The sequence below is a fragment of the Etheostoma cragini genome, chromosome 1, assembly GCF_013103735.1.
Source record: "Etheostoma cragini isolate CJK2018 chromosome 1, CSU_Ecrag_1.0, whole genome shotgun sequence".
NCBI lineage: Eukaryota > Metazoa > Chordata > Actinopteri > Perciformes > Percidae > Etheostoma > Etheostoma cragini.
This window is the reverse complement of record NC_048407.1, coordinates 16,252,524-16,277,002: the sequence shown is the minus strand read 5'-3', so window position 1 is coordinate 16,277,002 and position 24,479 is coordinate 16,252,524. Positions and strand designations below refer to the sequence as shown.

Below are 24,479 nucleotides of genomic sequence, written 5' to 3'. Positions count from 1 at the left end.
TTTGGGGGCACTGAAGCTCTCCTCTAGTGCTCTTGTAGCCCTGCCTGCTCATCCATCCTAGCCTGCCAGCCCACAGATCGATAGCTTTGCTCTCTTAATCAGGTCTCTGGTGACTGTGGGCGGACAAGTGTGTATATGTGTGTGGGTGTGTGTAGACAGTAGCTTGTATTGGCTGGGGATTGCCCTTGTGTTTCTTTCCATCTTCAGTTCTGTGACTGTTCATCATGACTGTTTAGCACAACTGAATTATAGTGCCTTTCTTCTGTATCTCCAAATCCTTTGCATATCACTTGTTCAAAACCTTATGTTGACTTTCTTCTACATCTACATTTGTCTTCTTTTAACTTCCTCGAGCCAGCTCTTGTTAAGGCTCCATTTTCTCTGTCTGTCCTACTCTATGTTTTTTTCACCCCTCTGTGCCTTTTTTCATCCAACTCTTCACACATTCTCTGCCTACTCTGGCAGCACGCCACTGCTCATTCAAAAGGAGTCCTTAGAGTCACGTTGGTCCCGGTGCTGCTGCAATCTGTTTTGACTTGTGATGAGGACAGAAGAGGTGGAAGTATTGGAGAAATGGAGATGAGAAAGGATGAGAGGTGAGAAGAGCGAGCAGAGCAAGAGGGTTAATCGGATGGAGTGCGGGGCATCCAGCTGTGATGTTGTACCTTGCTGGAGAATCCGCCTTCAGGCTCTCTTCACACCTGTGCAACCACAGACACACGCACGCACGCACGCACTCACGCACACACAGAAAAAACAGCTTCATGCTAAATTATTTTATAAACCTTTTTAATTTCAGTTATAAAATTATCTGTTATTTCAAATGCACTAGTGTGCGTACAATGCCAGGGACCTGATATTAACAGTGTTTTCTAACAGATTTGCCACAATATTTTGTTTAGTGCAGGAGTAATTAACCATGATTGTAGAAACCATCACTCGCAATTTACACACACAAAACATCAGATACCAGTATGTATGAGTGCTCAAATCACTTTAACCAATAGGTTTTGCTGTGTTTAAGTATTTTTGTACTATATACTGTATTCATCTTTATAGTACACAGTTTTTGCAGTTAGTATACAAACTGGGGGACACCTGTGGCTCACTAAGCAAAAAAGCGTGCGCTCCATGTAGGCTGAGTCCTTTGCAGCGGTCCAGGTTTGAGTCCGACCTGCGGCCCATTGCTGCGTGTCATCACCCGTCTCTCTCCCAAATTTCCTGTCTATCCACTGTCACTATCTAATAGGGGAAAAATTCCTTTTAAAAGAAATCATCAAACTGCACCAAAAGCCAGATTAAAAAAAATCTAGTGTTTCTAGTGTGAACATACTCTAGAACTGCTTATGAATCATAATCATGATTCAAATACAACAGTTTTGTATTATGGAACAGCAAACCCTAAAAAGTGGGTCATATTAGGTCTGTCACATCCATGTTGGTTAGTTTAAATTCTAAGCACTTTTTTATTAAAGCAACTTCAAATAATTTTGACTTTTTCTTAATAAACTCAGTTGCAATTTGGACACACATTTCCAGACCTCTCTTACACCCTAACTGGTTAACAATGCTTGGTGTAATTTGCATTCAATTTAATAGAATTACCTTTGTTGCAGGGCTCATAGTTGTGATTAAGTTAAAGGTTAAGTCATTTCCCATGCTGGGATTTTCCAATAATTTGTGTTTCCTCTGTCCATTTGTCTCTGAGGTTTATCTGATCTAAGGACCAGATGGGGGCAGCCAGGACATCTGAAGTTCTTTACAAGAACACTGTATGTTGTCATACATATCGAGGGGTTCCAGTCATGGGAAGAAGTGTCGCAGGAGGTCTTTCTTGTTGACCTTCCCCATCTGATTCCTTGGCATCGTCTCCACCAGCACCAGGCCTGTGGGGATGGTGTAGGGCACCATGTGCTCCCTGCAATAAACACAGACGTTAATACAGTGAAGACTGTTTACTGCAGAAAGGAAGATAAACACAGACCGGCATGCACAAAAAACACAACCCTGATCAATGTGCACATATGGATGGGAATATGCACACAGACACATATGCAACAATGGAAAAAAAACAATTGCTAAACAAAGACTAGCCCTGTGGCAGAGTAGTCGAGATAAGAAAATAAATGTCCTTTATACACTCTACAGCTCTCCTCCCTAATATCCCCAATTCGCCTTCGAGACAGAGACAATTCCCTTCATACAAAACAATATAATCGCTGTGAGATGAAACAAAACAAAACAAAAACAAATAATAAAAGGAAAAACAGAAGGCTGGGATAATTAAAAGTGTTTCATTTTTTGGGGTTTTGAGTGTACGGTTGTTACGTCAAGTCTTGAAGCCCGGAGCTTTTCTATTATCTTCTAACCTAGTTTGTTTGTTTGTTTGTGCCTGAGTGTGTGTGCGTTTGTGTGTGTGTTACTGTTTGCGTGCTTGTGGTGCGCACAAGCATAATGACTCATACTGGTGCCATCAAACAACTCCTTTCAGCAGATGTCTCCGTCTCTTTGACTCAGTGAGTATAGTGTGAGCGAGTATACAGTATGTGCATACATACAAGTCTCTGTAATAGGGCTTGCTCGTGTCACCAATTTCTCCAGGGCAGTATGTTGGTGTGTGTGTGTGTGTGTGTGTGTGTGTGTGTGTGTTTAAGGCAGTATGAGGCGCAGAGGGTGTGATAGAGATTGAGACTGACAGCTGAAGCCAGGGCACTGAAGAGTGAGCATCCATCTACTTGTTTATGTCTCCTTTTATCTCCCTCTCTCTCTCCCCTACACCGTAGCCTTGTCAGTAGGCTGTGTGCTGGCATTGCCTGTCTGCTGGCAGCACCCATGGCTGCAAACACTGTGTGGGTAAAAGTGTGTGTGTGCGCAAGTGTATGTTAACATGGGTCAAAAGCAGCAGTAGTAATCCACCATGCTGGACCAGCAAGCCACAGCAGTAGGATCTAAAACCCCCTCACCATATGGGGCCCACTGCTGTGTGACACACAGACACAAACACACACAAACACACACACACACACACACACACACACACACACACACGCACACACACACACACACACACACACACACACACACACAATTCAGAGATGTGAATACATGATAGTGGTGGGTGGTAGAAAAATGGTATAGAAGACTAAAACAGATGGTTGTAAAGTGAAGAAAAAAGTGGACATGAATTAGACAAAATTCTATGTAGCGGGTGAGTAAAAGAGAAGGAAAATAAAAAAAAGAAGAGGAGGGTTTGCGCCTTTAGTCACTCTAAAGTGTAGGGCTGCATGCCTCCACCAACTATGTGCGTTAGACAAAATAAACTCTGCTGACATTTAGAAAGGGCAGGAAAAAACAACTGTTAGCACATAAGACAAAGCCCTCTATAACAATCATTTGTTCGTTCCCTCTACATCTTCCTCTTTTTCATCTCCTGTCTTTCCTTCAGCGCCCCTCATTAGTCCATCTCTGGCCTCTCTTTCTCTCACATCCCTTCCTATTGATCTGAGAACTCCGGGGCCGGTCACTGGGGATGTGTGTACTGAACGGCACAGTCTGCAATTGGAGTCTGCTAAAAGACTGACAAAGAGCTGTGGAAATTGCTAAGTAATTATAAACTCTACTTGTGCCAGCAATGTGAACCTGCAGTGCTGCAAAAGTTGAGCTAGGTTCAAACTTACACCTTTTTACCAGAATTAAAGGTGATATAAACAATGTTGGTTGATGTCACTCCTTGTTGATGTTCAAAGTATTGTTAAACAAAACAGAGGCTAGCTCTCCCCCTTCCTCCTCCTCATCCCCCAACCCCCACCCCGAGATCCTTCTTGTCGGTTATTGAATGGTACACTGTTTATGTTAGTGGTGCAGCTTGGCGCAGTTTGTCAACAGAAACCGCATTTTTTAAAGTGTGTTCAGGAGACAGCCAGCGGATAGTAAGGAGATGTGTGCTGTATGTGACGAAAAAGTTATAGCCCAAAAAACTTTGTGACATCACTTAGAGCCCTTTTAATGAAGGAGTTGTGTTTTTTCATGCAATACTGAAAATAACCTTTGACTGAAGGATGCAGGTCTATGCTCAAATTTGCATGTGCATGTGAGCAAAATACTGGATCCCACACTAACCCAGCAGCATACCTTCCACAGAGAAAAGGTCACTTAATAATCTGTTATAAAACCATGTCACAAATTTAGCATCATTCTGAAAAGCAAGTATACACAGGATACCACACAGATGTAATGAGAGCTAACCAACAGGCAGTGTCTACTAAGGAGAGATTATCAAACAGTCACAGTACCTTGCCCAGGTCTTCAACTCTGGCAGCGTCATGCTTTGCCCTTTCTTCAGCTGCACCACTGCGGTGACTTTCTGACCCCAAGTGGCATCTGGGGCCCCTATCACAGCCACATCTGGAAGGATAAAAATCACGCCAGTCAGACATGTTGTTGTTAAGTTTCAACTGCTCAATTTCTATCATCTTGCAGTACAGTGCTTACTTACTAGGACACTGCTACATGTAGAGTTGTATTGTCTCTGTACTTCAGCACAGTTTGTTTTAAAACAAAACAATGACTTAAGTTAAAATTGCTGACTTTTATCTTTAAGAAGAGGATAGGAAGTGTTGTCCTTTTTCCAGATAGTCTAATAATTTTAGGGGACAGTCAAGAACATTCCACCGTTTAGCCATTAAAATATGTATTAAATTTAGTCCGACAAGTGGAGCAAAATAAAGACAAATGCATTCCTGCCCTAGCTACAAACTAAACCTGTACAGCACACTTACCCATGATGTCAGGATGAGCCAATAGGTGACGCTCCACCTCAAGGGCACTGATCTTGTAGCCACCACTCTTGATAATGTCAACACTGGTGCGGCCCTTAATCCAATACACCCCGTCTTTATAGACCGCGGTGTCACCTAAAAGACATAGAAGAAGATTGGCATTACCAAATAATTAAGAAAGGAAAGGAACTTTTTTTTAATGAGCAGGTTAGAAAAGGGATAGATTGACTGAAAATGAATTATGAATGAATTAAAACTTATTTTGTATTATTAAACAAGGCTTAGAGTCTGTGGGCATGGTAGCGGCTCTGTGAGGCTATACTTAGACACGGTGGTGGTGCATTTAGCTCAATGGTGCTTTGAGCTAAATGTTGATGTCAGCATGATAAGCAGCTTCTTAGCATTTAACCCTCTTATTGTATTCTCTTTCATTAACTGAAGCAAATGGGTAGTCTTCAGTAAATGACCTGTCACTGAACACCACAAAACAAGGAATTGACACTGGGTTTCACAAGGATTTGCAACACAGCAAAGACTGCACTTCCTGAGACTGCAACACAGAGAGGAAGCTCCTGGTGGATTTTTTGGAACGGGCGACCATTGAAAGCTTACTCACATACTGCATTTCAGTGTGGTATGTGAGCTGCTCTGATAAGAAAGATAAGATAAGAAAGCGCTCCAGAGAGTGATGAAGGCTGCTGAGAAAATCACATGCTCCCCACTGCCCTCTCTGTAGGACACCCTACCTCAGCAGGGCCACTAACAACACATATGACTTTAGCCACCCTGGTGGACAGTTCTTTTCCCACAAGCAATTTGCACATTAAATGAGATAAAAACAATAAGCACTTTTATCTACTCATGCTGCTATGCACCTGCACTTTACGTTACAATATGCAATACGAGTAAATTATTTACTATTTTACTACTTAATACTTTTACTATTTACTCAATATTAAATCCTTTTAACATCTTTGCTCTGGATCATAGTTTATTTTTTGTGTTTTTATGATGGCACCTCAGAGTAGCACTTTGAATTCTGTTGTATGTACTGTATATACAATGACAAAGTCCAATCTGATTTTAATATTCTGAGCTGCGCTTGCAAAAGACAACCTAACGTACTACAATTGCAATGAATGGTTTCACAATAACTTTTGGGTTTTGTTGGGAAAAATCTGGGGGAAAACCAATTTAACTGAAAAAAACAACAACACATATAAGTAACGTTCATATCACCTTCATGACTAGATTTAAGGAATGTAGGGTAAGGAAACTTGGTGTATGTGCTTGTGTGTGTGTGTGTGTGTGTGTGTGTGTGTGTTTGAGATAGGGAAAGTCAAAGTGCAGTGGATGGATGAGTGTTGAATCCCTCCACATCATCATCCAGACACTCACACACCCACACCTGTCCCCCAGACAGGTGTGGGGGAGGATGAGTATAGTTTGTGGGATGAGGGGCTCAGCTGGGCTGGGGCATGACGAGCAGAGGAAATAGGTCAGTATGGATGAGTGAAGAGAGACGGAGGAGAAAAATGGACAGAGGAGAGAAGGAAAAGAAAGAAAAAGCAGGAACAGGAAGGTGTCCTTTTGGATTATTACAGGTGGTTCGTACACAGCTGCGACCGAGGAGGGAATGGATGTGCGTGCGCGGGTGCGTGCGTGCGTGCGTGTATGGACGTATATATGTGATACGCTGTAGTTAAGGTTGAAAGGTTGAATACAGGGGGTGGACTGAGGGCTCAACAAAGTACATATTACAACTGAGGACAGTTTATCTGCAGGATGGATAAGGAGGAGTTTACATTCCACGATTACACACAAATATACTGTACACAGCAAGTTTATTCCTACATATAACCATTTGTACTCAGTAATGCAAAAAAATATGTATACACTAGAATCTACCCATTTAATTTAATTTGACACAATATTTTGGTTATAGACCCGATTCAGACATACAAGATATGCTATTTTTCCACCAGGATTAAATACCTGGCAATGTGGAGAAACACTAAGACCACAGTGCAGGGGAGATGACATTTACAGAAATTATAGATTAATGTTTAAATGAAAATAGAATAAAATACTAGAAACACTTTACAATACCACGGATAATGACATACAAACTAATACTACAAAATACTAACTTTGGTGAGTCATGAAAGTAATAGTTTGACATTTTGTGTAATACACTTATTTACTGCGGTATCGATCTCCTTATCTAACTACTGTATTTCCCCAAATTTTGCTATATTCCTTCTTTTTTAGGGAGGGGTGGGGTTGTAATGGGATAGGTTCCACCAGGTTAAGCAGACACTACAGCAGGAGAACAGTCTACACCTGAAATATGGAAACAACAACAGAAAAAGACTGGCCCTTGCTCCCTTATAATCAACACAATAAAACATTTTAGGAGATTTTTATATTTTGTTTTTACAGCCATCTTCCCTCTGTCCTCTACTTCATCATTTAATCTCATTTGTTCTCTACTCTAACCCTGTATCTCTCTCCATCCATCTCACATTTTTGTCTACTTTTTCAGTGTCAGCCAGACACACACAACTATGTTTATCTTTTTATTTTTTATTGTTTCATCCTTGCCCTCCATTTTTTTCCCCACTACCTCTGGAGAATCTCTCATCACATCTCCTGTTTCCACATCTCCACCCATCTTCCCTGTCTCTTCGTCCCCCTATGCCTCTCCGCTTCAGCATCAATAGAGGGCCCATCTGTTCCCATACATCACGCACTTCATTTCAGTTTATTAGCTGGGATAAATCATAAATATTTCATTATACATCACGGGCGGCTGTCGCCTGCACACCGACAATTTATCACCGCTGCCCTCTCTGCTGGCTTGCCACGGCGGCTATAAGCTTTCCAGTCTATTAAACAAGATTGATACAGTGTGTAAATTTAGATATTGGGAATTTCTTCACAGACCACTGCTCCACACTGATAGGCCAGGGTAACAGGGGAGGGGAGGGAGGATGGAGGGTGAGAGCAAAGTAAGGGAGTAGAGGAGCTTGGTTGGGTGTTAACACCACTAACAGGGTATTTATTGTTTCCCCAATTCACCCCTTATCTTTTGGATAAGGCGAAAAAAGAAAACACACTGTAGGAATAATTTGGTCACAGCAATGTAGCTCTCTCATCTTATGCAAATAGAAATGGGGAAAAGAGCAGTTTACATGCACATTGATAAGCATTTGCCCGCAAATGTTTAAGCGTGTAGGAAGAAAACAGCATTAATGAGCATTAATGTTTGACAAAGGGGTTGAAAGGAAACACTCAGCATACTTGAATTGAGTTTGAAGTATTTATACAGGACTCTTTGACCTTGTCTCTTTGAGGAGGAGGATAAACGAGGGAAAGAACAGCATGTTTGGAGAGAGTCACAAGTGGGAATAGTGATTGGAGAACACAGACTGATAAAGGAGGAAAGAAGAGCGGGAGAGAGATTGTTGGGAACTGTGTTACTAGGACGTACACTTACACATGAGCTTGTACACTTACACACACTGTATGTACACACGCATGCATGCATGCACGCACGCACGCACGCACGCACACACAAAAACACTACTTCAGGCATCAGAGACTCTCTGCCATTATGTGTTATGGCGTCGGAGGCAGATATGGCCGAATGGCTTTCTTAATTAAAACGATAAGAACCCTAATTGCACTGGGCTTTCATCTCATTCTGAGGCATTAAAGAAAGTGAAGGCACACAGTGTGGAAAAAAGAAAGAAAGAAAAACAGATCAAGACTTTAACTGGAGGACGGAGGGCAGAGAAAACTTCCATCCCGTTTTTTATAAAACAAGAAAATGACATGGCTCGGCAGACAACTTCAACTTCATTCATGAACACTAAATTATTTTAAGCCATTAATTGCGCAGAAAAGTGTGTTATCAACAGTTTTTTCTTTTAGCTACAACAATTTTTCGATCCAGAGTGACGTAAAAGTCATGTGAATTTTGATATGACTGTTCAGATAGAAGACGCATTACAAAAAGTGTATCAGATTTAAGACCACATATGAAACTGGCCCAAATCAGAATTGAAAAGATCAGATCCATGTGATCTGTGCTTTTCACACTGCTATAAAAAAACTGATCTGAGTCACATATGAGCAAAAAAAACAAACATTATTCAGATTTGGCCCACCTTTGCCTGCAGTCTGAACGTAGCCATAGTCTGGCCAAGTTGCTATGCCTAGACCTAAAGCGTGTGAAAGAAAAGGGCAGAGTGTGACATATGACAAAGGCCAACATCACAAAAACACTCCAGCCTGTCTGCCACTAGCGTTGCTCGAAGTAGAGAGAATTCACAAAAACATTTTTTTTGGTGGCGGTGAAAGTCCTATAACAGATTTCTGGTGCTACTGAAATAAATAGAAAAAAACTGAGTGTCTGTAATTAAATGGGATTTGAGTCTGACCTTGATGAAAGTAACGCATACTTGTATTTTGTGTGCACACCCCACTTAATCTTTGAGATGAGGCCGGCATGTAGCCTCCTGTACAGTCCACATTTTTATCAAAAATTCTGGCTTTGACTTACTGCACATTTAAACTAAGACTGCAACAGCTTGAAAAAAGGAGGACACAATTATTCATGGGTTGAAATCCAATTCCAGGCACTCAAATGGGTGGTTAAAAAATTAACAGTATACGGACTACTACTCTAGAAAAACAAATTGGCACACTTGCTAACTGTTCAGTCATAAATTACACAACATTTAAAAATGTAACCAGTTTGAATCTCTTCCTAACTAAACCAAGCAGATAGTAGAATCCTTCCTAATACTGAGCATCTTCACACATTTTCTTATTGGGGTGAATTAGGTTCTAACTTACTGTTGTCATGTTAAATCCTCATTAACTCCTGCTTTCCTTTCACAGCATTTGATGTATTAGATTATTCTTTGACTGAAAAACACATTTGCCAACATCTAAGCCTGAAGTACACTTCTGTGTTGAGGTGTGGCCATAGCTACAGTAGAGACTGTAGAGGTCAAGTTTAAACTTGTTCCATAAAGTAATATCACATCCAAACGGTTTAACGATTTTAAAGTTTTTTAAAGGCCCAACTTAAAAACAATTCCAAACCCAGCTGAATCTCTAAAAACAAACATCTGATTGAGAAATTAGCCAGCATAGTGAGTGATTAATACTTCTTTATGCTCTGTCTATTAACTTGTTGTAAAGTTGCTGTAAAACCAGTTTCTACTACTAATGTTTAAGGAGAACCCAAACCACAAACTCAGTCACCTGGCTGTCCTCACAGCGTTTAGTCAACATGTTGTACATTTTTAGCTGGCCTCTCTTTGATAAGCTACTGTATGAACTGTCTTCCCTATCGATAATCACTACTCAGTCCAGAAAGGCAATAAAGTGCTTTAAGCTGACCAGTTACAATCCTTGTGGATGTTGCATGAGCTATGTAAGCAATAACTGTATTTTAATTAAGTTAATACATGCACTAAAGCTACAGTGTAGTCTTCTGTATACCATCTCTGCAGACACCTAAGCCTGCAGATACAACATTTTTAAAATCCATTAAATAGTTTAAAAAATGTCAAATATCATCTGCCGAAACTCAAAAGTGTTTTTCCTTTTAAGAGATATTCGACAGTCATGTTGTGTTTATTCATGTCTCTGCACTCGCATCAGTGAAGTGTTTAAAGGTGATCAGGAGGTGCTTCTCCTCTGCGAGATGGAACAAGTGGAGTCACAGTCTTACTTCATGTTCGACCCATCCTAAACTCTCACACTGCGGGCTAAAGCAGAGTGTCCTCCATCAATGTGGAGAGGAGAGATGAAAGAGGTCTAGATGTGAGTCATGCTTCTTCTAGGAGTGACTGTAAACACTTAGCATATATGAATATTAATGTTCCACATTAAACCCCCGATGCCTAGATGGAAGAGTTAATGAGGATAAATAACAGACAGCCAAGCAGTGAAATCCCAGCTCTGACATTATTTATCATCCTTAACTTTTGTCACAGCTCTTTTTTTTGTAATTAATATCGTACAAGAAAGCACTATGCACTTGGATGAGTGATCTAATTTGTTTAATATAATGCAATTAAAGGAGCTTGAATTGCTTTATATTCGTGCTGCTGATTACATTCTTTGCTGGGTTGCCTCTCCACCAGCAGATAGCAACCAGAACTTGAGGATTGATGCCTGTCTCAGATCTGCCATGTTCATCAAGTTCAGCTTAACTGCTGTTTACATGCTCCTTCTCTGCACTGAATCCGACAAATCTGATAGTCTACCACGACACATTGACTCAAGAAAACAGCCGCCAAATATAAAGCATGAACACTGAGCGAACCAGATACCAAAACTGACATTAGTTTTGCTTTTGAAAGGCTAAATACGTTTTTTTCACACAATTTTGTGATTGTGATTTTGTGACAATTCTTTCTAGAGGACAATATACAGGAAACAAAGTGGCCGCTGTTTTGTCAGTTTGCCAACACTCCAGGGGGGTTAGTGGCTTACATCAAGCAGTGTTTAACTACATGTACCTGCAACTGGTGTTAATAAAACCCGGATCACCGTGTGTTGACACCTTGGCTGTAAATGTTCCAGCAACGACTGGTTTCAACAAAGTACTTTGGAGCGTAGTATGTCGGTGAATCCCACAGGGAGCTTTGAAATTGGAGTTAGGAGGACATATAGTGACTTGGGGTAAAATATGACATTGGGAACACGAGAGGGATAAAGGCAGGGAAGAAGAGAGCACAGCTGGGAGCAAAAGAGCAATGCACAAACGACTAGTGATGGCTCTGCGGGATATGAGCCATGCTTCTGCTTGTCTGCTTGTCTGTCTGTCTGTCTGTCTGTCTGTGGAGAATTTACCCTGCAGCCCTGAAGCTCACCTTTACAGCTGGGGTTACATCTCTCTCAGTCGCACACATGCAAACAAGCAAACACACATGCATTCACAAGAGGAAGTACATACAAATTCTCAAAGCGAATGCCGTATAACACTTAATTAACTGTCTGTTTGAGAATGAAATCCAGCAACATACAGTATATTCATAATAGAAGACTGGCAGGTGCATCCTAAAATACTTGTGGAAATGGTTTTGGTTGCAAAAACTAAATCTCAACTTGAAACCAAATATTTTGCCACATGTATTGCTATTTCTGCCTTTTTCAGGATTCAGTTGGTTCACATAAGTGGGGAATAAGCAACTAAGATTGCTTATTCCCCAAATTTTTAGCTTTTCTAACTCTGAGCCCAAATCTCTCAAAGTTCATCAAATAAATAATTAAACATCAGATAAGGCAGGGTTAAGAGTTAGCCCCAAAACACAGCTTCTGCTAAATCACTAATGCCTAGCTTCCGTCTCTTCCCACAAGTCCTTATTAATTTATGTATTCATACATTTATATTATGGTTTATTATACAGAACATCATAACTCATTCCGGGTGTAGTATCAGGCTCTCTTTGTTGGAAGGCACAGACTGAGCCCAAATCTGCTGCACTACTTATAGTCTATCTCTTGCTCTCTTTTCACCTTTCTTGCATTTGACTTGCTGTACTTACATGTGTACATCAAATCCAACAACAAATGCTCTTGAAGTTTTGTCAACTTGAGCTAAACTCATAGTGTAGCTCTTGACAGCAGGCGTTATACTGTACGAGCACAAAACAAGGGTTAAAAAAGGCGCGATGGGATCAATGTGCGCCAAGATGTTTGTGAAGATGAGTGGAAGGAGAGGGCACTCGGGAGAAGGTGACAGCTTCCGTATAGAACTGCCAGTCATGCAACACATCACCCGCTTACTAAAGAAGACACCTCTGGCCAGCTGAGAATCTATTGATCTAAAACTCTCATGCTCCTCCACTTTCCTTCTCTCTCCCTTTGTCTCCTCTTCCTATTGGCCTGTCATTCTCCCCACTAAGCTTTACTTCATTCTCTTCATCTTCCCCTCTGTCTGCCACACAGCACAAACAGAATGTGTTTTAAGACTGCAATGGATTTTAAACCTTTTTACAGTTCAATGCAGTTTTAGGTCATGAATTAAGTAGACTGAAGTGCTTGACATAATCTATCTTTGGTTAACAGGGAGGAAAAGGATTTTCTGCAACAGTAAGTGCATACCCATCAACCTGTTCAACGCCAACACTGGAAAGATATTGCAACATTTTTTTTATATTTTGCTGAAGTGAAAATGTTGATTGCATTTGATAAAAAGAAAATTTGTATAAAATAAAACAGACTCAGCAAATAAACCAAGATGTACAAGCATGTGATTTAGGGTGTTTTCACATCTTAAAGTCCGGACCAAGGTCCGAATCAAAGTTTGTGTTTAGTTACATTGTATACATTTGATCCTGTTCTTTTTGGTTTCACATAATGATTTTGCCAGCGCACTAAAGAATGTTCCATGACAAAACTACGGACGGTTGTCACCACGTATGTGTGTTGGTGAGAAGAAGGGAGTGCGTCTGATCTCCTTGATTTATCTCCTCCTAATCTCCTTTTCTCCCCACATACTCTCACAACTTATTTTTTCTTGTTCTAGGGTTTTTTTCAGTCTTTTTTTTCTTTCTTCTATGGTACACAGTTGCCTAACTTCCTGTAATTGGTCCAAAAGTCCAAAGCATCCAAAAAGTGTTTTCAAACAAACCGCCCCATGGTTCAGTTTGGTCCGGACCAAGACCATCTCTTTTGATCTGACCAAAATGTGGTCTTTTGATCCAGACCGTGGTCCGAGGTTCCTTTCTCACCTGCAATTTTGGTTTGGACCAAACTGAAACGTCCCAAAGTCCGGACCAAATAACAAAGGTGTGAAAACACACTTAAATGTCCAGTAAAGTTTCAGATCCACAGCGGATGTAGAAAAGCTGGCAGACCAAAACATCCAATCCTTAAGGAGCGATGAGGAGACTGTAACCTTCCACAAAAGGACCCTACTCCCACCGATTTAGTAACATCATCTTGATATGCCTTCTTCTGTAGTGGTAAAATAGTACGTGACTGGATAATTACTACTACAAGCTCTTTACCTTGATGCACCTAATTCCTAATATTTGCATAACAGTAATGGATTGAAACATACATTCATTTGCGTTTTTTGTGTTGATTTTCCGGACAGTTGGTTAAAATGTGCATTACATTTGAATAGAAACTTGACTATTATCTCATAAAAGAAGGTTTCGTAAAAGAAAATTGTATGTCGAAGCTTATTAAAATATGCTGCTGAAAGCTGGGTTTTAAAAGTGAAGTTAAGAGTAAGGTTGTGACAAATAAATGATTACAGTTGTAATTCGATCACTAAAAATTATTGATGCGCAATTGAGGGCAGGAATGTTGAAGGCACTTCCCTTAAACACTTCACTGCGATCAACATAGTGAATGCATTAGATGCTGTTAGTATCTTTCTGCATTATCATCTCATTGAATCAAACATTTGGAATTCATTGAAAAAGTCAACAAATCAGTTTTGAGAGCCTAAGTTTAAAGAAAGTGTGTCTTAGTCAGATGCCTGAAAAGCAGTCTAGTGCTGAACACCTTTCTTTTTCCCTCAATGACCTGCAGGTCAAAACGGGAGGATGTAGAAAAAGTGAGATACAGAAAGCTCTGTGGGAAGGTGACACGAGATCAGCAAGAGTAAGCAAGTCAGCGATGGAGTGTGATGATGAGACAGAGTAGAAAGAAAGGTGGAGTGTGATACATGAAGCAGGTGTGAGCGTAAAAAGGTTAAGTCTGTGAGAGGGAAGGTAGGAAGCTAAGGAGAGGTGTAAGTGCAAGAAGTTTCTGGCTAATACCCCCCCGCCACCCACAACAAAGAAACACAGGGACATTAATAGGTTTACGTTATGGTCATCCTCAACAGTCAGTCTAAATTTTTAGTTTACATGACTTTTTCTGTCACTTTAGTATCATAGATTGCTCTTAATACCACAAACTACAATTCCAATGAGGTTGGGACGTTGTGTAAAACGTAAATAAAAACAGAATACAACTATTTGCAGGGCTTTCGCAAACAATGTTTTTTAAACGTTTAATCTAGTAATTATTTTTTCAATTAGTTGACCAATCTAACGATACATCTTTCAATTAGAGATTATTTTCCCATTGCTTAATTATTAAAAAATTACACAAAACAAATAAGTACTCTATATGTGTGTGTTTGTTTAGGTGTGTGTGTGTTTAAGTTGGCATCAGGGAACAGTCAGGTGGCTGGGCAAGGAATGTTTGATAGCTTCCTATTGAGCAGTCCATGGTGTGTGTGTGGTTGTGTGTGTGTGTGTGTGTGTGTGCGTGCGTGCGTGCGTGCGTGCACCTGCCTGCCTGCCTGCCTGCCTGCGTGCGTGCGTGCGTGCGAGCTTGAGGCACTGGTCTGTGGGGAGCTGATTGCGCAGGCTCTCATTATGTGGCCAGTGGCTGTAATGGAGTGTGACAGCAGCGTGCTGTGCTCTGGATGTCTGTCCTTCCAGCCTGCAAAGCCAATTAAACACACTCTGCCCTGCTCTCCCACTGCCGCGCCAGCATCGCTCTCCATCACTCGCTTCTTACTTGCTTTTTTTAACCCCTCGACCCTTCCTCCACCACCAAAACCAGCTCTCCATCCCCACCTTATCCGTCCCCACTCTGTCTGGGGCCATTCTTTGTAGCGGACTCTCTCTAACTTTACCAACACCACATACTTTTAGCTCTTCCCTTACTCTTTTGCTTCTGGCTCTTATTTCCTGTTGTCTACATAACAATCCAAAGCTCCAATTGCTTCTGCCCTCACTCCTGCATCCCCCAGCTTTGCCTCTCCTCACTCCCCCCAAGGGGGGGCAGAAAAATAATTACTGGGCCGCAGGGAAAGAGAACCTCTGATGACAGCTTCCCTGTGTGCTGCCACACACACAGTTAAAAAAAGAGAGAGAGAGAGAGAGAGAGACAGAGAGAGAGAGAGAGAGAAAGAGAGGGATCGAGAAGGCAATACTTGGTTTCTCAAGACCCAGAGCAGTCACAACCACTTAGGAGGAAAAATGCCCTGCAGCACCAAAAACACACATAGTCCATTTATCACTCCCTCATAGTCCCCCCCCCAAAAAAAACACACGCACGCACACAGTCTTAGTGTGTGTATGTACTACCTGGACTGGGCTCCTGGTATTTTAGTGTTTAAAATTGAGCCCTAAAAGTTCAGTCTGCGGCAGAGACAAAAAAATGTTTTGACATCCTCTTTGAGTGAATACCTCTAACAGTACAACTCATGCAGAGGCAATTAGTGGCAGACTTCAGTTGCTCCAAGGGAATGTGAGTGTGCATGTACAGTGCTGTGTGGGAGTTTAGAGAAGAGGGGAGAGGGCAGGAGGGTTTGATACCTGTTTTGAACCAGCCGTCGTCAGAAAAAGACTCTCTGGTCTCTTGAGGTTTGTTCCAGTACTCCTGAAAGACGGATGGACCTCGAACCAGGAGTTCCCCTTCTTTCCCCTCCAGACCTTGACGAACCTGCAATTGATTTACAGAGAGAAAGGAAGAGACCAAGACAGATAAAGTAGACAGTTTAAAATAGTTGAATGCACTATCCACTTGATGCTGTGTGATGTACAAGCCAACAACAGTAAGACAACACATGCTAAACTGAATTTAACCTGCATTCAGAGTTATAAAAGAAAAATACTGTATTCCAATTGGTAATAAATACAGAAAAAAAAGAATATCCCATATGTCATATCTAATTCTGGAACATACACTGAATAAGATTCAAAATACAACACTTTTTGCCCCCACCCTTTCTATGCACACAAAAGGCTTATGTCTCTCATATATTGTTCATAAATCTGTGTTAGTGAGCACTTCTCCTTTACCAAGATAATCCATCTACGTCACAGGTGTGGCATATCAAGATGCTGATTAGACAGCATGATTATTGCACAGATGTGCCTTAGGCTGGTCACAATAAAAGGCCACACCTAAAATGTGCAACATCAGCTTAATAACTTGTTCGTTCATTGATTACCTGAGTTTCACGATGATTGCCCTCCACGATGGTGGTGTTGGTTGTGTTACTCATGACAATCTGGACTTCGACACCGGGAAGAGGCAACCCTACAGCCCCTGTCAACAAATCAAGCAGAAACACACACAAAAAAATGCATGAGTACAAAGGGAATAGCAAGATGGGATGATATGTGTCCTTTTTAAAGGAGTTGAACAACAACCAGTGGAGTGATCGTCATCAATCCTTTAGTGCAGGAGGGCTCTCTTCCAAAACAGCATTAACCTCATGATGCCAGCAGGGAACAACTGGTCACTAAATGATTTCCTGAGCTTGTAAAACATTAAACTGGAAGCAATTCGTGTCAGTAATCACAAGTCAGCTTACTTGGACAGTAATGTTTTTTTGGCTGATATAGCTGTATTGTCCAATATTAAGTAAACTCAAAAAGAAAGTCCTAAATACACTTCTAAATTGAGATACTTGGCACAGAATACACTACACATTGCGATACATCAAAAGTATTGGCAGTCTTTTTGACAAAAACAGCAACATCCTTGGCATTGGCAAGTCAACCCAAAATTTACAATATCAGTCTACTCAGACACCCACAATGTCAATAATACTCCAAACACCTCTATAATCCGCAGTCTTTCCTATATAGTTTACTTTGCTGCTGACTCAACAGTGGAAGTCAGCCCTTCAGTCCAGACTACTGCTGAGTGAATAAGAAGGGTGGTGGAGTCCCCATCTTGTTTTATGACTCATTCCAATGTATGGAAATATCTTAAGGAAATGTTGCTTCGTTTGAATATGTGGCACTTCAGCTAAGGTTCTCCCCTAGAGTTATATTTCTAAACATCTACAGGCCACCTAAATACTGTGCGACCTTCTTCCATGACTTTACTGAACTGCTTTCAATTATCTGTATTAACTTTGACTGTGTAATTATTTCTGGTGGTTTTAACATTTATGTTGACAACCCCCAGGACAGAGGGACTAAAGAACTGTGTTGTGTGTTTTTGCTTATTAATGGACTGACTCAGCATGTGACAGAGCCCACACACAATAAGGAGCACACTCTGGAGTAGATCATCCCCAAGGGTTTGGTGTCTCATTTATAAACGTGAAAATATGTGTACGCCACTTCCCACGCAAAGGTTGTGATTTATAAAAAACAATAGTGACGGGAGAATGTGCGGTCCTCCACGCAAACTCTGACCCACGCATACACACATTTTGGAGACAAAAGGGGATTTCAAGTCAGACTGTAGAAAGTAGATGTGGGGAAAAACGATTACTTAATATTTTCCAGTATTGATGCCTCAAATGTGTTTCTTCACTCCATATCATCCACGTTATCATGAAGATTACAGCTAGCAGTGTTGTTTGCACTTGTAGAGATAATCGTTCCATAAACACCTTAAACTCAAATCTTAAATAAAAATGTGTTCTTAATGTTTAATCAACGCTGTCTCACCATACATTGTCCACTACGTTGCGCTGGAGGAGATGGAATACAGGAATCAAACGCACTACTTAATAACGGCAGAACACAGTGTAGCCTAACTAACTAAATATATGTCTGTGCAGTGCATCTATCATCAATAGCCAAAGTCTGGGAATACCGAAAATAAGCTCTCGCGCAACCATAGCCCTTAATGTCCTCGTTATCAGTCTGAACTTGAATACTGTTGGTGGAACAGTACGGTTCTGAACATTGCTTACAGATGTGCGTGCGCAAGATTTTATAAATCAGAATTTTTTTGGGTGGACGCCCTTTTTGGCATTTGGGTGTATGTACACTTTAAGTAAGGATCCTACGCACAGTTTTATAAATGAGAGCCCGACAATTTCCAAGGTTATAGTGACTGATGTTGCTGTCTTTGATCATTCCTGTGTTTTCTTTTACAGCATTATTTCTGTGCTCACAATTGTTCAAACAGATGTAATAATAAAACGGTTTATAAGTGAAAAGACCAGTGAAATATTCATTCAGCTTGGGTCCCAGTCAATGAACTTGAAGATTATATAAATTGTAAAATTACAAATGTTATTGATGTAATTTGCTCCAACTAAGGTCAAAGCTGTCTCCATGGAGAAATGCCACACAGGTATGAACAGAAAAATGGTCGAAAAGCTGAACGATGAAAAATGTGGCAGGTGGTCAAAAACAAATCTCCAGGTGTATTATGACACTTATAAAGAGAGATTTTGCATTTATAATTTGGAACTGAGGAATGCAATGCAGTCCTTCTTCTCTGACATTATCGCCAGAAACGCCATAAAATAATAATTCAAATGCTTTGTTTGCTACTGGAGGTTAGGTTAACAAACCCTTTAGTACCAGTAACATTTGAACCTTTATCCACCAAGTCCTGCAATGTTTTTGCCTCCTTCTTCAGTGACAAAATTCAGAAAATGGGCTTTTTCAAGAATATTTCAAATTGTTTTGCTTCAGAGCTTCTACAGATTATAAACACGTCTCTTCTTTCAGGTATTTTCCATTTTGAAGGAAAATCTGTGAAAAAGCATTTTTTTAATAACTCAATCTTTTCTTGTAACCAAACAAGGTCAGGTTTTTGACCCCACCACAGCAGAGAGACAGCTCTTGTTAAAGTCTTTAATGACATCCACTTAAACACAGATAGTGGTAAAATTTCAGTCTTAGTATTACTTGATCAGCACTGCATTTGACACGGTTGACCATGACATATTACTGAACAGATTGTTAAACTGGGTTGGACTTTCTGGCTCAGTACTAAACTGGTTTGAATCCTACTTAAAGAATTGGGACAACTTTGTGCCTATAGGTTATTATGCATCTGAGCATACAAATATGACGTGGGGTACAAATGTGACGAGGCTCCATTCTGGGGCCTCTTCTGTTCTCTACATCTACATACTTCCACTGGATCACATTGTGGAAAACAAAATAAGTTACCATAGTTATGCGGACGACACACACATTTACATAACCTTATTGCCAGGAAATTTTAATCCAATACAAAAACTGAGTAAATGCACATACAATTAACAACTGGATGTGCCAGAACTTTCTTAAACTAATTAAAGAAAAAAAACTGGAAGAGGTTGTTTTTGGAGCAAAAGAAGAAAGGTTAAAAGTGAGCGCTCTGCTTCAATCGACAATGTTAAAAAATACGAACAAAGCCAGAAATCTTAGTGTGGTCATGAACTCAGACCTGAATTTCAACAGCCACAATTACAAAGTCAGCCTGACAAATTAGGAAATATCTCAAAACTGTTCCTAACTGTAAACTGCAGTGATGTTTAAGTGAAACTATTAATACAAAATGCGTTACAAATTGAAATTCCGTAAACATGTTTATAATGACACCACCTGCGGCCTCCATCTTTGTGTGTGTGCAAGTGTGACCTCCTGAGTTAAGTAATTATAGCAAAGAGTGCACAGGGGATACAGGGAAGGTCTCAGTGGTCTTATGTGTGTGTGTGTGTGTGTGTGTGTGTGTGTGTGTGTGTGTCTGTGTGTGTGTTATTATGCCATTTCACAGACTATTGCTCTCCCAATAAAAAGCAGGTCAGATCCTGATTCAAAAGTGATTCTCTCACTTCATATCGATCTGATCCACTCCAGTCCTCATTGGCAATGTCTATCACACACACCACCACTTGCACTCAGTCCAACAGGCCATCAGATGACCGCAGAACCAACTGACCGCAGAACTGTTTTTCAGCTGAGAAGCAGGATAACGAACAAGCTTGATGCAGAGTTTAGACAAGCTAAATCTATCTAATTTATAATGATCAGTGCATGCTGAACTGCTGTGGACAGTGCATACAAGGTTAATTTAGATCTAAAGCACACAGTGGCTCTGGTATCTTATTTTCATTAGACTGACAGTATGGAGGGTAGAATGGATCAGGATCAGCTACAGCTGGAGGACATTTACTGCTTTGCTCAGACATTTGAGCAGGGCCAGTAGAATGCCACACTGTGCTCAAAAACTATAAGATACACAACAAAATCAGGGAGGGGGAAGAAAAAGAGAAAAGGAGTGTGTGTGTGTAAGAGAGGGTGACTCCACTACTCCTCTGAGTGTTTCCTGTGGTTGCTATTGATCCATTTTAACCTACAGTACTTAAAGACAAGACAAGAACACAGACTGACTCAAACAGGCACAAGCTCACGCTCGTTCACTCTCACGCTCACGCTCACACTCACACACACACACACACACACACACACACACACACACACACACACACACACACACACACACACTAAAGCCTCTGTAGTGGAAACATCAATAGAACCAAAGCCATTCGTAATAATCACCAGAGAGGACTCTAACACAGCCTGCTCAGTTTATGCCAAACATTATCTGACAAACAAACAAAACAATGCCCCCACAAAACAGCAGAGAGAGGAAAACCAAAGCCACTTCAAGCTAATTAGCTTTACCTGTAAAGCAGAGTTGGCTGGGGAACAGCAATGGAAAGAGAAGGTGGGGAGAGAGAGGAAGGCGGGACAGGAGAAGACGGGAGAAGAAAGCGACTACCTCGAGTCTGACCTCATTTCCAGACCTTGCCTTTGTTTCTGCATGTGTGAGGGAGGTGTCATTGGAATCATGGGGTTTTACCTGACATCACACCAGAGAAAACTGCCTACACAACACATGATACCGAAGTACTGAATCAAACTTGTGAGGTTGGGGAACAATATCAAGAGGAATGATGTATAAGTGTGTAATAATGCATCAACAGTTTGGTTTAATTGGTCAAAAGTGCAGAGTAATCCGGGAAAGGTGGCAGAATTAAACAAGGTGTCATTACTGCAGTGGCATCTCATTTGTAAACCCAGGCAATAATGCTGTAGTGTAAAAGATTGCACATTACTGTTTATGTAAAGAGAAATATGTCCATGACATCTTAGAATCTGCTACATATTGAAATATATGAAACTTATGTTGAAATGATGATTATGCGCTAATAGACGGCCAGCAGATTTCACCAACAAATCAGCAAAACCACACTTGATGGGATCCCCTATTATCAGTTACTCCGTAATAACTTTTGACTTTGGGAGAAGAACAGAAAGCAGAACCCCCAATCCTCTGCTCTGTGAAGTCAGTTTTGTTTTAAATTGTCTCCATGAAAGCCTCAAGCTCCAAAACCGTACTCACTGCCCATGTTTCCTGGACACAGATTTAAAAAAAGAATCTGTTTAATGTGACTGTAGTAGAAGAATTCACTAATTGCAAGTTTGTTGATTGATTATCATAAGCTAGAACAATCTTAAAAGGTAATGCCAGCTACATTAGGACTTAATTACTACACAGCCACAACAGACAAAGGAGATACAGTTAATGTAGTTTTCCCACCCAAAGGCAGTGGGAAGACTGAAACAAATTTCAGACTAGCATTTTAAATGTGAATACCATTTACAGTTGGTTTGGTACTGTAATTTACTTCCATTGGTGTTCATACTTGTTAAGCGCACATAAGATTATGTAGCCCTTGGTTTGTTTTATCATAATAGGGTTTCTACGATGGAGTAACTCCTGATTATCAGATGTCAAACATGTCTTGTCTTCATTTCCTGCCGTTGATCCAGCAGTTGGCTTGTTACCTCATCTTTAATCGTCTTTAGACGTTTAATCGTCTTTAATCATCTTTTCATCGTTTTAGTGCTGTTGACACCTGATCATGATTATTATCCACCAGAGTGAAGGAGTTAGAATAAACAGCTCTGAAACAGGTCTGAGTGTGACATTAGTTTACTTTTATCTTACTTTTTCTGGTTTCACTCTATATGGGTTTTTCCCATAATGAATACAAGAAGAAGAGTGTGGGTGGGTGGTTATATAAGTGTATCCAGTCAGTCAAACTTGTGTACCTGGGATGCGCGGGCCCTTGAGAGGGTTGGACAGTGCCATGCCGATCTCTGTCATGCCGTAGCGTTCCAGCAGTGTGTGTCCTGTAATCTCCTCCCAGCGCTGCAGAGTGGGAAGAGGGAGAGCAGCCGAGCCCGAAACCATCAGCCTGGAGAGAGGAAGTGAGGGCCAGTCATGAGGTCAACACAACATGATCCCAATAACACATTCCTAGGTTAAACTATGCCATACGAACGTTGTGAAACATGAAAGGGATAATGTAGAGCGAGCCGGTTGTTTCAGCAAATACAACCCTGGCAGGGTGATCAGAACTGCTTCTATGGCAACAGTGTGTTAAACTTAGCAACGGTCTGTTATCAAGAAAATAACAGAACGCATTCTACCTTCAAATTCAACCAAGCCATCTAATAAGTCGATTTAAAGTCTATCAGGAATGAAAATTTACAGAGGATCAAGTTAAAATTGGCCTTGGAGGTTTATGAAATGCCTGTGAAATTTGAAAAAGGGGTAAAACATGTTTCAGATAATTAGGAGGACTATATTTGTAAATCCACGGTTAATATCATCTGCTGTGTTGTCTGACGTTTGGATGTGATGTGAATCAATGAGTAGAGGATTGTGAAATAACAACACAACACAGCCAATGAATTTAAAAAAATGCAGACACTACAAAAAACAGTGTGGACAAAACATCTAACAATGTAAAATGAGTGAAATATGCAATGTGTTATTACATTGTTGCTGTGCGTTATTAAAACATGGAGCTCTATCTGTATACATTTTGGACCAAAATCTCCTATAGGGGCTCAACTGGATTTAGATCTGGGGACAGTGGGAGCCATAGGGCATAATTTATCTTTATACATAATCATTTCCAGACTTATAAAAACCATTCAATGTCACTTTCAGCCGTGTAAGGAAGTAACTTGGTTATGTTTCCCCATGTATCTACGTTATAAGGGTGTTTCCTTTCCTTTGTCACCAGTCTGTATGTACACACACATACATTTATCCACAAATACATCAACCCATGAGTAAACACCTGTCATTGATCCCACAGCCAGTACCTGATCCTTTCTTTGCAGACTGCTTTGACAAAATCCTTGACGTGAGGCTGTGTGAAGTGCTGATCATAGTACTGGATCAGCTTAGAGTAGATAGTTGGCACGGCCATGAACACATTAACCGGGGGAGCCTTGGAGCTCAAAAGCATCTCCCACACCTGGTACACAAAGAGAGAGAGAAGGAAACACAGAGAGATAAGCACAACATATAACTAAACACGGAGAAAGGGAGAGGAAGACAAGAAAAGGTGAAAAGGAAAGATGTATATCTGATGGATGGGGCCATGCAAACTAAATTATAACATCCAAATTTATTCTGTGAATTGTTTTTGTTGTGTATTTGATGTAATGGCAGAGTAAGGCCCGGACAGAAGCCTCATACTAAACCTGTCAACACAAAAGCAAAAAAGACAAGAAAAAAAAGATTTGTAAAGGTCAGAAGGAGGAAAACAGCAGACTGCTGTAGGGCAGACCCGGCTTGTTGGGCAGTTAAAGGCTTTCTGTGTGGTTACTTTTGACACATGTGCTTTTGACTACAGAAGGAGCCACTCATATCGTCCACTGCATCAAGCACGCTGGTTTGAACACACAGGCGTTGATGTACATGAGCTAACATTGTGAACTACATGCAAATATAAAAATACTGTTTAAATATCACAAAACTCACTTGTCAAGGTCAAAGCTATTATACACAACCCACTCCACTCACTCACTCCATCTCATCACACACACACACACACACACACACACACACACACACACACACACACACACACACACACACACACAC

At 40.7% G+C, this 24,479-nt stretch overlaps 1 protein-coding gene across 1 annotated transcript in view; it reads right to left on the bottom strand.

Annotated features, from left to right (window-relative positions):
- Positions 1–761: 761 nt before the first annotated feature.
- acsf3 (acyl-CoA synthetase family member 3) overlaps positions 762–24,479 on the bottom strand; it is a 32,791-nt gene continuing 9,073 nt past the window's right edge. Inside the window, exons 4-10 of the mRNA XM_034882100.1 lie at positions 23,693–23,847; positions 22,628–22,773; positions 16,771–16,868; positions 16,133–16,259; positions 4,779–4,913; positions 4,293–4,404; positions 762–1,918 (exon numbers count right to left, since the gene is read on the bottom strand). Of these exons, the coding sequence (XP_034737991.1) occupies positions 1,804–1,918; positions 4,293–4,404; positions 4,779–4,913; positions 16,133–16,259; positions 16,771–16,868; positions 22,628–22,773; positions 23,693–23,847 (888 nt within the window). The 3' untranslated portion in view covers positions 762–1,803. The remainder of the gene's footprint in view (positions 1,919–4,292; positions 4,405–4,778; positions 4,914–16,132; positions 16,260–16,770; positions 16,869–22,627; positions 22,774–23,692; positions 23,848–24,479) is intronic.